This window comes from Andrographis paniculata, unplaced genomic scaffold, assembly GCF_009805555.1.
Source record: "Andrographis paniculata isolate CXL003 unplaced genomic scaffold, ASM980555v1 Contig21END, whole genome shotgun sequence".
NCBI classification, from domain to species: Eukaryota; Viridiplantae; Streptophyta; class Magnoliopsida; order Lamiales; family Acanthaceae; genus Andrographis; species Andrographis paniculata.
In genome coordinates this window covers 1,760,097-1,774,779 of record NW_026137502.1, presented here as the reverse complement: position 1 = coordinate 1,774,779, position 14,683 = coordinate 1,760,097, and the positions used below count along the sequence as shown (strand labels likewise).

General features: G+C 33.0%; 2 protein-coding genes across 3 annotated transcripts; both read left to right on the top strand.

The window, feature by feature from the left end:
• Positions 1 to 4,421, top strand: LOC127245043 (dolichyl-diphosphooligosaccharide--protein glycosyltransferase subunit 1B). 2 transcript variants are annotated; one of them, XM_051265687.1, is made up of 9 exons: positions 1 to 143; positions 310 to 354; positions 985 to 1,616; positions 1,905 to 2,049; positions 2,830 to 3,009; positions 3,123 to 3,191; positions 3,612 to 3,701; positions 3,854 to 3,999; positions 4,142 to 4,421. In XM_051265687.1, the coding sequence occupies exons 1-8, from the start codon at positions 36 to 38 to the stop codon at positions 3,974 to 3,976; spliced, it is 1,392 nt and encodes a 463-aa protein (XP_051121644.1). In that variant the 5' UTR covers positions 1 to 35; the 3' UTR covers positions 3,977 to 3,999; positions 4,142 to 4,421. The 2 variants fall into 2 exon arrangements, with proteins under 2 accessions (XP_051121644.1, XP_051121643.1); XM_051265686.1 differs by having other exon boundaries at positions 4,123 to 4,421.
• Positions 4,422 to 9,049: 4,628 nt separating this feature from the next.
• Positions 9,050 to 14,336, top strand: LOC127244975 (protein ENHANCED DISEASE RESISTANCE 2-like). Its single transcript, XM_051265602.1, has 20 exons — positions 9,050 to 9,476; positions 10,116 to 10,190; positions 10,300 to 10,353; positions 10,430 to 10,539; positions 10,796 to 10,929; positions 11,018 to 11,064; positions 11,165 to 11,265; positions 11,491 to 11,586; positions 11,658 to 11,722; positions 11,795 to 11,866; positions 11,963 to 12,109; positions 12,187 to 12,488; positions 12,581 to 12,644; positions 12,737 to 12,912; positions 13,057 to 13,158; positions 13,316 to 13,366; positions 13,442 to 13,585; positions 13,672 to 13,767; positions 13,907 to 14,008; positions 14,086 to 14,336. Exons 1-20 carry the CDS (start codon positions 9,324 to 9,326, stop codon positions 14,188 to 14,190), a joined length of 2,196 nt encoding a protein of 731 aa, XP_051121559.1. The 5' UTR covers positions 9,050 to 9,323; the 3' UTR covers positions 14,191 to 14,336.
• Positions 14,337 to 14,683: the final 347 nt, after the last annotated feature.

The following is a 14,683-nucleotide window of genomic DNA, read 5'->3' as shown; positions in this document are numbered from 1 at the left end:
TCATTTCATTGCAGTGTGCAGACACAGCTTGGGAGATGGCAGCGGCATTTTTCCCTGTCTTGGTCGTCTCCATCTTGTTGCTTCTCAAGACCTCTTTTTCATCGCCTCCTTCTGACCTCCAGATCCTCCACGCTGAGCGCCAGGTTAATTATCTTTTCCCTTCTGTTTGTGGCTTTTATTATGGGTTTCGATGTTGTTGCGGAAATGTTGATGCCGTTTTTCCCACGTTGTTCGCTTCAATTTTGTCATGATTATTTGCTTTGTGATGATGAAGATGTGATCCGTCGTCTTTGATTCAATTTGGTGCAGATTGATTTGACTTCGCACATCGTTAGAGTTTACTTGACATTGAAGGTAATTTTCGATTCACATCTGTTTTGATTCGACTGAATATGGGCAATTTATCGTGCTTATTTTTTTAAACGTTGTGCACTGTGTGTTTGGGCAATTTACTTGCTTCTTGCCCTTGTCTGAAACCTAGATAAATGCTTCTTGATTTCTATTATTCGTATATTTTTCATTGAATTGATGCAATTTAAATTGGTAATTTTATAAAGAATTAAAGTTACAGGCGTTAATTCACTCAAGTGCAATGTAGTTAGGCAAATTTCAAATGGCAAATCTGTTTCTCATTAAAATTCACGGGTGATGTTATTCAACTTTTCTGTACTTTGGAGAAGAATAGAGTGGATGAACACCATTTTCTTAGCAATGGACTATGTTATTTGTAATAAATTGGCTTGTGTTCGTTTGGAGTTTGGTTTTGGTTTTAATAGTGGTTTGGATATGATATTGTTTGTAGAAATAATGCCCTTTTATAGAGAATAGCAATGGTTGCATGGTAAACCAACAAAATTAAAAATAGAAGTAAAATACTGAAACCAACTAAAACACAATTGGTTTTGGTTTTCCAGTTTTGCAATCTTAGCACAAAGCTCCGAAATTCATGGGTTTGTTTTCACATGCTCAATTGTGTTAGTGTAGGTAGAAAATATCAACGATGCTCCAGCTTCAGAAGTTTTGCTTGCATTTCCACCTGCACAGTTTAACCATCTGGCACTGGTTAAAGCTGCTGTAGCTGTTGGAAAGAGGAAGAAGAAATCATACGTTCCCCTTCAAGTCAATCCAGCAGAGCAACCTGATGCACCTAACGGAACCAAATACTATGCTGTATCATTAGCCACCCAATTAGGAAAGGGTGATTCTACCACTCTAGAAATATTTTACATCTTAACGCATTCTCTTGAACCCTTTCCTGCAGAGATAAGCCAGTCAGATTCCCAGTTGGTTTATTACCACGACAGTGCAATTATTCTGTCACCATATCATATCAAACATCAGGCAACAGTGGTTAAAGTTCCGAGTAACAAGGTTGAATCATTCACACAAGTTGAACCCTCCCACCAGAGTGGTACTGAGCTAAGATATGGGCCATATGAAGACCGCAAACCTTATTCATACTCCCCAATAATCATACATTCTGAAAACAATCACCCATTTGCTGTTGTGGAAGAACTAGAACGTGAAATTGAAATATCCCACTGGGGAAGTGTTCAAGTCACTGAGCATTATACGTTAGCTCATGCTGGTGCAAAGCATAAAGGTATTTTCTCAAGGTGAGGCTTACAAATATTGTAACAGAATTTGTTTTCAGAATATTTTCAATGACCATACATTTCTCTAGACTGTCTCATCACATATGGTAATATGTGATTTTTGTTGCTGTTGTTTTTTTAATTTCTGTTTTATTTAATATATGGACCAAAGGATATTTAAGAATAGTGACAAAATACATTTGTGGGTAGTGATTTTACTTTTATCTGTATCATCTTCCATTTTTGAACTGAAAATGGCTGTTGTCTACCTGTCTGTTCTTTCAACTCTATGTTATCTATTTTTCACAGGGTTGACTATCAATCCAGACCTATAGCTGGTGGATCTTCTTTCAAGCATCTTCTTGCTGAGCTACCCCCACGTGTTCATTCTGTGTACTACAGGGATGATATTGGTAATATATCATCATCACGGTTACGCACTAGTTCCAAGAAGGTAAGCTGTATTCTCCCTTTTGTAGTTTTGTTATTACCTGTGCAGGACAAGCTGGTTTAAGGCTGTTGAATTCACAGTGCTAAGTCTTGGGAACGCGATTCTCATTCTAGAAGGATTAGTTTTTTTATTACCATCTCATTCATAATCTTTTTCATGTGTACTTAAAATTCTTTTGAATTGTCGAACTTTAAGTAATTTGTAACCAATATTACGTCACTCTACTCCAAAATTTGACTAGTAACTATAATGCGGCAGAACTGATATAACACGGTTCTTTTGTGGGTACAAATTGATATCATTCTGCATTATAGTTGCTTGGGGCTGGGGTTTGTTTCATTTCATTATCATGTGCCTTTTTTCTTAAATATCTATATGGAGAATTACTAGTTGATGATTAGTTGTATGAAACCAAGAAATAAATTAAGCCAATAAATCACTTTTATGCATCCTGGAGAACTGTTTTCCACGAACAGAATGGTAGCACTAAAACTTTTCTACAAATTAGTAAAGGTATATTTTGTTAGCGGAAATAGTTATTTTTATAGGAAATCATGAAGGTAGCAACTAAAACTTTTCTACAAATTAGTAAAGGTTCTATATGTATGCACATATATGAACACTGAATATATGCATGTTCTACCACAGAAATTGTCAGATCTACATATTTTGTGTATTTTCTTTCTGATGTAAATTGTTATAATATTGGAACTGTAGCCAGTGTTATATAAATAACAAGACAAAATGAAAATTATTTGAATTTCATCTTATGGTCTTATGCAGTCTGAGCTATTAATAGAGCCACGGTATCCTTTATTTGGCGGCTGGAAAGCAACTTTTATCATTGGATACGGCGTCCCACTACAGGACTTCCTTTTTGAGTCAGCTGCTGGTATTCGATACCTGAATTACAGCTTTGGGTGTGCTATTTCTGATACTATAGTTGACAAGTTAACAGTCAAAGTGCGTATGATGATTTTATTAAAATGTGTTTTTATTATTCAAGAATTTCTCCATTTTGGTTTCCTTAAGGTAAAAAAAATGTAAATTCACCAATGCAAGAACTCTGTTTTTAGGTTGTCCTTCCTGAGGGGTCAAAGGATCCTTCTGCCGAAGTCCCTTTTGCAGTTGAGCAAAGATTAGAGGTAACTTTATTAAATTAACTCAATTTTAATTAAACGGCTTCATTTTTTCACTATTTTTTTTATATACTATTGTTTTCATTTATCCACAGAAATTACACTTGAATCATGTGCTTTATTGTTTCAAAAAATCTCTTTTCCTAATTCCAGACTATACTTCTATCACTTTCAAGAATCGAATCTCTTGTCAGCATACTGGTTGGAAGTTTTTCAACTTTTGAAAATTCTATAATTTTTTCTCAAGAAATCTGTTAAGTTTCAACACTGTGGAGCAAGCACCGTCTCTTGCAACACCACCTTTCTCAAATCTATTTCCCCTTTATCTGCAATATCATGATTTGCCTTGACTACTGCCTTCTTTTGTCTACTTCTAACGTGTTAACCATTCCATACTGATTCTTTTCCATTTTGCTATTTTGACAGAAAAAATACTCTTACCTGGATGTTATTGGAAGAACTGTAGTGGTCTTGGAAAAGAGAAATGTAGTACCCGAGCACAATGTTCCTTTCCAGGTAATTGATCGATGCAATTAACTTGGTTGGTCTCCCCCTACTGTGATACTACTCATTCATGAATGGCTGGAATATAGTTTCAACCACAATTAATTTTCACCTCCTTAAAACACAACCCTTATCAGCATCAATTTCGCAATTTTGTCGTGCAGGTGCATTACAAGTTCAATCCAATATTCATGCTCGCGGAACCCTTGATGCTGGCTTCAGCATTTTTCCTCTTCTTCATCACTTGTGTTGCATATCTGCACATCGATCTTTCCATACGGAAATGACTTGACTTGCCTTGCCTAGCAAGGTATTTGCTTATTGTGCTTGTTTATGACAATTATGAATTATCCGCAATGCTCTAATGTTCTTGCACTGGAGTTCATATTTCGATATTTCATGTCATTTTTTACATGACTAATTTTCGTGCCAGGTTGGTTTGCCTGTGACAGGAAGCAGCTCGAAATTACAACAATCCGCTCGCAGAACATTATACATTCGGATTAGCCGCCAAAACGGGACAAAATTTGTAAAACATGCACCATACTAAGAGACACCATTTTGACATGGCCCTGTATCGACTTTTATGGTTGGAGGTACGGTGTATTTAATCTAGATAGTTGCCTGCATCGAGCTTTTGGTTTTGTTTCGGCACAAACTGATATACCACATAAAAGCTATGCAATATACAATTACCCGTCCTGAAAGAGATGACCTAGTGGTGTTAGTGAATTTGTTATATGGGTTCAAATTCGATGTGGCTTTTGAAATTTCTTGCAATTATGAGTAGGACTTCAATTTAGTTGGAAGAAATAAATCCCTCGAGGATTCTCACGATCAAGAGTAATCTTCTTCAAAATGAATGCACAACCCAATCAATGAAATATAAGGAACAACAGCCTCAGTTGTCATAAAATAGTTTCATAAGTGAAAAAGTTTTGCATATTTAGTCCTTGATGTCGGAGATGTCTGCTTGGAAATAGTTTCATAAATGAAAAAGTTTTGCATATTTAGTCTCGGATGTCGAAGATGTCTGCTTGGAAATAATTTCATAAGGGAAAAAGTTTGGCATATTTAGTCCCTGATGTCAGAGATGTCTGCTTGGCATCATTTGCATGGCATGTCGGAGGACACTATTTGTCATGTCAGTGCCACTAAAGTGGACACATAGATAATTTATTATTTTCTTATTTTAAATTGATGTAAATTTTATTTTTCTATTTTAAATTTATTATATGTTATTTTTATACCTCAATTTAACATAAAAATGTAATAATAGATTACAAATGCAATTGTTACAATATTTTTATATCAATCTATAATTTTATTTTCTATTCCAAAAAAATATTTTTTAAAAATTTTATTTTTCATATTATTTTAAACAATTTTTTATATCAACAATTCACATTCAACTTTTATTGTTATTTACATAATTATTTATAATTACTAATAATGTGTTTATAATTATAATAAATAATAATTTATTATTAACAACTTTTTTTACAAGTAGTATTAGATTAAATACAAAAATTACAAAATGTTAAATTAAAACAAACATTGCATTAAATATGAAAATTATACAATGTTAAATTAAAATAAATATTACATTAAATACAAAAATTATACAATGTGATTAATTATGTGAATTACTATATTGCTCACATATATGTTCAATCAATTCATTACAAAGTGACGTATGAACTTTTCTATCTAAAAGTTGTTTGTATTGTTGAAAAAATGCTTCGCGTTGAGTATATTGGCCTCTATAGGTGAGGGCTCGTGCTCGTGATAGGTTTTATAAACTGGTAGAGCTCGTGCTCCTAGTAAGTTTGTAGCATGATAGGTTGGGGCTTGTGTTCAGGGTAGGTTTGTGCTCCTGGTAAGTTTGTAGCATGATAGGTGAGGGCTCGTGTTCAGGGTAGGTTTGTGCTCCCGGTAAGTTTGTAGCATGATAGGTGGGGGCTCGTGTTCAAGGTAGGTTTGTAGAATGATAGATGATGGTTCGTGCTCGTAGTAGGTTTGTAGAACGGTAGGTAGGTTGTTATAAATAGTAAGTTTTGCTTCACAAACTATGCACCTCACATTTCTGTAAATTTCAGGAGATATGTTTTCTAAACGCTCTGTTAAATTCTCCGATACTTAATGTTTTGTGGGGGTTTGAAATGACGAGACGTATTAGGGGATTTATTTTCTATATATTTTAAATACATCAAATTGTATGTTGTTTACAATACCAAAGGAATTCGATATAGTATCATATCATACCGAAAATTTGGAATAAAAAATATTTTAATAACATTTATTTTATTAATCTATCAAATAAAAAATATTTAAAATAATATTTTATTATAAATATTACATCACTTAACCAAATCAATTAACTATATAATCCAATATTTCTTAATATGTGTGCCTAAAAGAAATGACACCAATTTAAGGAGAATAAAGAAGTATTACTTTTTATATTTTTTTAACTATAAAATGCAAAAACAATAAAAAGCACGCACCATGTTAAAATTTAGACGTAAAAGTTTGAGCACATATTTGGATCACAAAGGTAATACTCTATTAATCACAACTCAATTTTTTTTTTTTTTTTTTTATTATTTTCGCACTATCTTACTCAGAAGTATATATTATTTATTTTAGTAAAATTAATCACACACAAATATCAAATTTTATTTTTAATTTTTACATAAATTACAAATATCTCATTATATATTGAATTTATATATAAGTATAAAAGACAAAAATATCAAAACCTATAAAAAAATAATCAAATTTTAATATTTTACGAAATGATTGAAAACCTATAAAAATAATAAATTGATATATATTTCAATAATCATAATTATATATATTTTCCAAAATTTCATAGAAAATTTTTAAAATAAATCTAATTTATAATTTTAAATTACGAAGTATCCTTCTCTTTCCTAATACCAAAATATCCTTATTTTTTTTTCTTAAATTACAAATATCATCATATACAATTACTTTATAAAAAAAGTGAAAAGCAAAAATGTCAAAAAATTTTACATATTTTCACTAACTATAAAATACTACTCCCTCCGTTCATTTACAAGGGTTAGATTTATTTTGGGCGGTGTTTAAGAAATAATAGTACTTTAATTATAGTGAGTAGTTAAAAGTAGTGTAATGACATTTTTGCCTTTACTTTTTTCTGTAAAAGTAATAATGTGATGTAAAGTAAGGGTATTTGTGAAAAAAAAAGTAGGGTATTTAATGAAATGTAAACTTTGTAATTGGACGTCCCAAAATAGAAACATATAAACTTTGTAAGCGAACGGAGGGAGTATTATTTTTTAATTTACTACAAATTTCCAAATTATCCCATTTGATTTGTTGATGACATGTGATACAACTGTACGAAGAATCCTATAAAAAAAATAATAATAATTAGTCTAATACCAATTAAAATGAAAAAAAATAATAATAATTAGTCTAATACCAATTAAAATGAAAAAAAAAAAAAAAAATTGCAACACGCAATAATTGCAGGATCCATATAAATTCCTATAAAAGTAATCCATATAAATTCCTATAAAAGTAATAACATTATTTTTAGTGGAAATTCAACTTGTATATTAATTTGAGTTTTTTTTTTTTTAATTTATTTTTATTTTTATTTTGGATTCGGTTCAAAATATTTTCAACCCGTCTGATTTGATTTGAAGGAACAAAAATCAACTAAGTGTTGGTACTTGATATGAAAACTAGGGTTTTCAACGAATATGGCCGGACAAATCTTTGTATCATGTAGAGTTCACTTTCCGAATACAATATTTTGATCCTTACTTATCTCGGGTTACACAAAATTTATATTAGGATAATACAAATATTCAATTCTTGATTTCAGCTAATAAAATCAAAAAAATAGATGAACAAAAGAAATATAGTAAAAGCTTTTAGAAAATATAATTGTATTAAACTGTATTTTTATTTATAGAAAGTTCTAGATTGATGGTCATGGCTAAATGACCTATGGCAATAGGACACTTAAGTCCTTCCCACATAAATTTTATTCCCATTGTCATTTCACATTAGATTTACATAATAAATTATATTTAAATATACAAAAAATCACAGAATACACTAAAATTCTAACACTAAACATAAAAAATCTAAGTGAGAATGAAATAGTACCAGAGGAAGAAGAGGTAGACATCGATTCAGCAACGAAAAAAATCTTAAATGGCAGCAAACAAGAAAGACCGCGGGAGTCAACAAGAAAATCTTTGACGACAACAAACAAGAGAGATAGCGAGAGACAACGTCTAACCGATCTCGAAAAAAAAGAAAAAAAAGATCAAAAAACACTTATTAACGTTTATTTTGTAAGGGTATAATAATAATTTAAACGAATTTCTTAAATAAAACTGATTTTTAATGAATTAATTAAATAGATAGTATTATATAGAGAGCTTTATTTGATTAGATAAAATAGAGGGCACAGAAGAAATTGAAACAAGAGGATTTGAACCCACCTCATACTGTGTTTGTTTGCATATCTCAATCCAACTTCACACTTACCGGATGGGATCAATAGTTGCATATTCTATCACAACCGGACTGTCTAGAATTTTTTTGGGCTCTGAGCAAATATAAATTATAGGTCCTATAAACACATGGTTAAAATGTATTTTTAAAATAATATGACATATTGACGTCAATTGGACAAGAGGTTGAACGTTTTGGGCAATGTCCATTCAAAAAAAGAAGATGAAAGATGGACTATCCGGAAGCGACAGCGTATGAGAAAAAAAATATAGACGACAATTAAATTTGGTAATATAGTATGATACATGATTACGAAGAAGAAATATAAAAAAAAATTATTATAGTTTAAAATTTAATTTTAAAATTAAATTGAATAATTACGAATAAAAAAATATAAACTAAAATATAAATTTTAATAATAATAATGTATAATATTTTAAAATATATACTCAGGGGCTGAGCCATAATCAGTTGCTAGCTCTTGCTAAGAACAACAAGATAATAAAAATAGAAAAAAATAAAAAAATTGATAATGACACATTTTAAGTGTCTGCAATTGTGATATCTTTATACAATATATGCATATTGACACATGCAAGATAAAAAATATAAAAAAAATTGATCGTGTCACAATATGAATAGTCTAATTTCCTATTCTATTTTAAGTTAATTTAACTAATAATATAAATTAAAAATGTTAGTATTCAATATTATATATTTAATGATATTTTTTAACAATATATAATTTATATACTTTTTTTTCAATTTATGTTTGGGCGAAAAAGCCGAAAACCATAAATAATGGCGAATTACGATGTCCGTTAAGAACACGAAGGGTAAAATGGTAAAACCACATGGTGTCCGTTAGCATGTCTATAAACGAGGGAAGACACAAAACGGGAAAAGCGCGAAGAACAGACAAAAAAACAAAGACAAAAAGGAAGACGGAAGACGAAGGAAGAAAACTAATTGAAGCTAAAGGGAAGGTTTCTTTCATTTCTGGTTGCATTCTGATTCTCAACCCGATTCTCTGATTCCCGTTTTTGGGATCAGAGAATCAATTCGATCGTCAATCAGCTGAGCTGTCGGGAATTTGAGCCAAAAGGAAGGAAGATGGGAATGGTGGAGATCGAAGACAAAATGAAGGGGTGGCTTTACCTGTTTCGACACAATCGTTTTGGGCTGCAGTACATACGCAAAACATTCTTCATTCTGGAGGACAACATCCTCAAGAGTTTCAAAGCGATTCCCAAGTCCGAGGATGAGGTATTGAACGTCTCTTCTTGTTTGTCATTTTCGTATCGAATGATGTTGATAGATGTGATTGATAATGGCTTGTGTGAGAGATCAATTAGGGATTCGAAAGGAATAACTATGTGTTTAAGAAATAGATATGAATACTGCTGTTAGATTTGATCTTCATTGCCTATTTGGATATCTCTGGAAGAGGAAATTCAGATTTTATGGAATAGTTCTGTTAATGAATTAATAATTATCTCGAGATTAAGATAATTGAGGAGGTTGATTTTTCGTGCATAAACTAAGCTCTGTGTAGCCATGCGCCATTGTGGTCATATGTGATGTTCATGCTACGTATCGAATATTCAAAGGAAAATTAAATTGACTATGAAAGGAAAATCTACCTTTTTTCTTGTTTACATCTTGTCATTGCCTATTGAACTTTGTGCCTAGTATCAGAATCTAAATCAAATTATTGATTCGTTCTATTCTAAGACTTTAATGGAACAGCCATGTTTAATGCAATATAAATATAAATGACTAATGATGCATCATTTTTTAACCACATGATATATGCTATTTATGGGATCTCTCTGTAATTTACAAAATGAGTATATTCAACCCAATTATCACTTAGGCCTTATGTTGATTGGTTATTCCTGTCAGGAGCCATTGAGAAGTGCAATAATAGACTCCTGCATTCGTGTCGTGGACAATGGAAGAGAGAGCCATCACAGAAAAGTATGAGTTGGAAAAAAAGTTATTCATACAATCTACATACAAGAAGAATATGAAAGATATAATTCTTTTGTTAATGTGCTCATACGAATATCTTGTAATTAACTTGCAGATATTTTTCACTTTTACCATTTACAATACCTCTAATCATAACGATAGGATAAAGGTATGCTCCCGCCTTATTCAAAGATCAGAAAATATTGCTCATCATTCAGGTGGGTAACAATTCTTAAATTTTGCAGTTGGGAGTTACTAGTTCAGAAGAAGCAGCTAGATGGATTCACGCGCTGAAGGATACTGCACTGAACCAGGAAAAAACATCCTACTCGGAACGTAAATGGCAGCCTTTCAGGTTTGCATTATCCTCTCAGCCTCCATCCCAAGACACAACTATTTCAAAGTGAATACTCTAAGGATGTTCGGTTATTATGACAAGTTGTATAGCAATATGATAATTTGTTTTCAATTTTATTGTGCACTCAGAGTAGCTTTCGAAACGCTTTATTAAGTTTGCTGGTTAAGAGAGCTAAGTTAATTTAGATAGCTAGATCTTGTTTCCTCTTGTTTAAATGGATCAAAGAATCTTATACTAACATGTTATCTAACAGCATGACTGTATCAAAGAGAATGCTGAGCAAGAGGTCGAGATCAGTGGACTGGACTTCCACATCTATGCATGTGAATGCAATGACATCTGATGTGCTAGCACCTTCGCCTTGGAAGATATTTGGCTGCCAGAATGGTAAAAATGATTCCCTTAATACTTTTGGTGTTAAATTTTGTAGATATTGAAAATTACTACTGATATCTAACTTATATTTCCTTCTTAGGATTACGCATCTTCAAAGAAGCAAGAGATAAAAATTCTAGTGGGAAGGTAGGAATACATATATACTACTACATGCACTCGTGTAAAAATTTCTTAACTTGCTTTCGTGCCTTATCTTTTTCATAAACTTTTGAACTGTTCTTCTCAGCATTGGGATGAAAATGCTGCTGTAATGGCTGTTGGAGTCATTGATGGAGCTCCAGAATCCGTCTTCCGCACTATAATGTCGCTTGGTGCTTCCAGAACAGAGTAAGCCGACTAGATCATTCTCCTTTTACACAAATTGGTAGCTTCAGATCAATTGCAATGCAGCATCAATTATAATATGTATAAAATATTTTACATGCAGGTGGAAATCAATTATAATATGTTTAAGGCTGAATGCATTATTTATATGTATAATACTTGCATTCACCTGAATATTGCTTGTTTCAAACTAGTTTTGTTAAGGGATTGAGTACTTTTTATATGCAGGTGGGATTTCTCTTTCTACCGGGGCAGTGTGGTCGAAAACCTTGATGGTCATACAGATATAATTCATATTCAGCTTTATAACCATTGGCTACCATGGTCAGTACTCAGTTTTATAACCAGCAACAAATAAGTTTATGAAAGTGTGTGGTTGATCATGGTATCTGCAGGGGAACCAAACGGAGAGACCTCTTGCTGCGACGGTACTGGAGAAGAGAAGATGACGGCACATATGGTAGTACTTTAAAACCTGGCAAGTGCATATATACACTAGATAATTGACTCAATTTTTTCATTTTGGTTGCAGTGATCCTATACCATTCTGTGGTCAACAGAAAGTGTCCTCCCCAGCCTGGATATGTCCGCGCTTGCCTTCAAAGTAATGTACTTTTCAACTGTATATATATATATCACTTATTCATATTTACTTTAAGTTATCCCTCAAGATTAATCGATATATGTACACACACCTCAGGTGGAGGATATTTGATCTCTCCTATTCAGCAAGGCAAACAATGTGTTATAAAGCACATGCTTGCTATCGATTGGAAGTTCTGGAAGTCCTATTTGAAAAGATCATCTGCAAGATTTGTCACCATCCAGATGCTCAACAAAATTGCAGGTGAAGAAACATTTTCTACTGAAACTCATCTTATTTCCAGCTTTAATTCGCCTAAACTATTACCTTCTTTTCGGCAGCACTGAGAGAACTATACCGAGTACAATCAGGGAGTACAATTGGAGAATATGTTTCTGCAGAGCCATCTCTGGATAGGGTGGTTTCTGAGAGTAACATCGAGGCAATTAAGAGAGAACTTGTCTTGAAAGAGGAACAGAAGGACTTGGAAAATGAACAGTTGAGACCGCAGCTATCCGAAGCTTCTACACTATCTGCATTAAGTGATGCAGCTGATGAGTTCTTTGACGTGCCTGAGCCTTCTGATGACGACACTTCTGAAGTTGACTGGCAGACGGGAATGAGTCCAGAATATACTTATGTGGTGCTTCTCTTAACTTTCACCTCGAAATTTCTTTTCAGATACATCAGTACTTTACCCTCTTATACGATTATTTTTTCTGTGCTGATGTATAGGAGGATGTGCAACCAAAATTGTCATCTGCTGCCAATTTCGTGAAAAAGTTACACGGCCTTGCAGGTTAGTCTATGCCGAAAAATGTAATAAATATACTGTTAGTTAAGCAAACAAATGTGTTAGGACTAAGGACTCGGAATTGTTTATCTCTGTAGGCCAGAAAAAAGGCTACATGGAACTGCAGGATATATCTCGGGAAGAAAGTGTATGCTTGAGCTATGGCTCAACACTCCCGAAAGATTCCAGTCACAACATGCCTTGTAGCTGGTCATCTGCTGATCCTTCTTCTTTCCTTATCCGCGGAAATAATTACCTTGTCGACAATCACAAGGTTGCACTTTAACTTCATACAACAAGTTTAATGATGCTTTTGATTGAAGAATAGTAGCCTGTTTCGATGGCTTCATTTTTTGTCAAGATCATTGCAATCATCCAATTATGTCGGCTTCTGAGAAGAAAATCTCTGTTTTTTCAGGTCAAGGCAAGTGGCACTTTGCTGGAAATGATTGCTGCAGACTGGCTGCAATCCGACAAACCTGAATATGATATTGCCGGTCGACAAGGAAGCATTGTTCAGGTTCAATAGACACAATCTTTCCATGTAACTAAAATGAGGCTGATGAAATCATTTATGTTGATATTGATAGACCGTCGCATGAGGCAAGAAAATGTTCGTTTTAAAAACAAATGCATGTCTTATATATTCGAGTCTCTTACAGTAGTAAATTGTACAGAAATATGCTTCTCTAGGAGGGCCAGAATTCTTCTTTGTCATCAACATTCAGGTCAGTACCCGATGGCTTCTCTTCGTATTCTTCTTGAGAGTTAGAAATATTTACATTATTCGATAATCCAATCAGGTTCCAGGCGCAACAATGTACAATTTGGCCTTATATTATATGCTAAGAACTCCCATAGAGAAAATACCATTGTTGGAACGCTTTGTCAATTCAGACGACACCTTTAGGAACTCAAGATTGAAACTGATCCCCTACATTTCGAAGGTTCGGATAATCCTCTGTTTTTTTAGCTCTATAACATACATCATCACCTCCTACAAGTCACACATTCGTTAAAACATCATCGACAGGGATCTTGGATTGTGAAGCAGAGTGTCGGGAAGAAGTCTTGTTTGATAGGCCAAGCTCTTGAAACCAAATATTTTCGAGGGAAGAACTACTTAGAGGTAAAGTTCTGCACAAAATATATCCATATATATATATATATATATATGATCGACTCTATTTATCCAAAAGCCGCGCGCAAGATGTAGTGTCTTATTTCAAATATACTAACCATAAATCTTCTTCGCCACTTATCATCAGGTGTGTATCGACGTTGGCTCATCAACAGTGGCGAGGGGCGTGGTGAGCCTTGTCCTCGGATATCTCAACAATCTTGTCGTCGAAATGGCATTCTTGCTCCAGGCAAGACCATTTTTCATCGGCTTCTTTATATAAAACATCACATTCAATCGACTGGATCTGATTATTGTGCTCTGCAGGGTAATACTGAAAAAGAGCTGCCGGAGTTCCTTCTCGGAACGTGCCGGCTCAACTATCTAGATGCATCAAAGGCAGTTTCTACTGATTCCATCCACGCCCCTTGAGACAAGGAGTTAACAACATCAGATCAAGTTTTTGATGAATCGATTTTGAAGCTTGCATTGCATGCATTCATGGAGGTCTGTTTTTGCCTTGTGTTGATATTAATTAGTTTACTTTGATTATTTATATTCATTGGATTGGGGGGTTTTTCTTGCTCTCATATTCTTAGTATTTACTAACCTTCTATGTGTCTTTCTTGTAAGAATATTCACACTGAATATAGTTATTTGAATTTAAATTCAATAATTGTAAATGGAATATATATATATATATAAATATATCAAATACTGTAAATGTAAGGTTGTAATTCTTTTAGTATTTAATAAGTTTTGTTGAAAATTGTGAAAATATTATTTAAAATATATAGTTACTATTTGTTGTTTTTCAAATAATTTTTGATATAAAATATCATATTTTTATTGAGAGTAGTATATGATAATTGACATGAATGTTAAAAATTGAAAGCAAACACAAAATAAATATGGTTGATCTTGC

Excerpts from the sequence above, each read along its gene's own strand:
- LOC127245043 (XM_051265687.1), top strand. The coding sequence starts at position 36 with ATGGCAGCGGCATTTTTCCCTGTCTTGGTCGTCTCCATCTTGTTGCTT. Across the intron at positions 1,617-1,904 it reads CATAAAGGTATTTTCTCAAG|GGTTGACTATCAATCCAGAC; the intron begins GTGAGGCTTACA and ends TATTTTTCACAG. Across the intron at positions 3,702-3,853 it reads AGCACAATGTTCCTTTCCAG|GTGCATTACAAGTTCAATCC; the intron begins GTAATTGATCGA and ends TTTGTCGTGCAG.
- LOC127244975 (XM_051265602.1), top strand. The coding sequence starts at position 9,324 with ATGGGAATGGTGGAGATCGAAGACAAAATGAAGGGGTGGCTTTACCTG. Across the intron at positions 11,266-11,490 it reads CTTGGTGCTTCCAGAACAGA|GTGGGATTTCTCTTTCTACC; the intron begins GTAAGCCGACTA and ends TTTTATATGCAG. Across the intron at positions 11,867-11,962 it reads TGTCCGCGCTTGCCTTCAAA|GTGGAGGATATTTGATCTCT; the intron begins GTAATGTACTTT and ends CACACACCTCAG.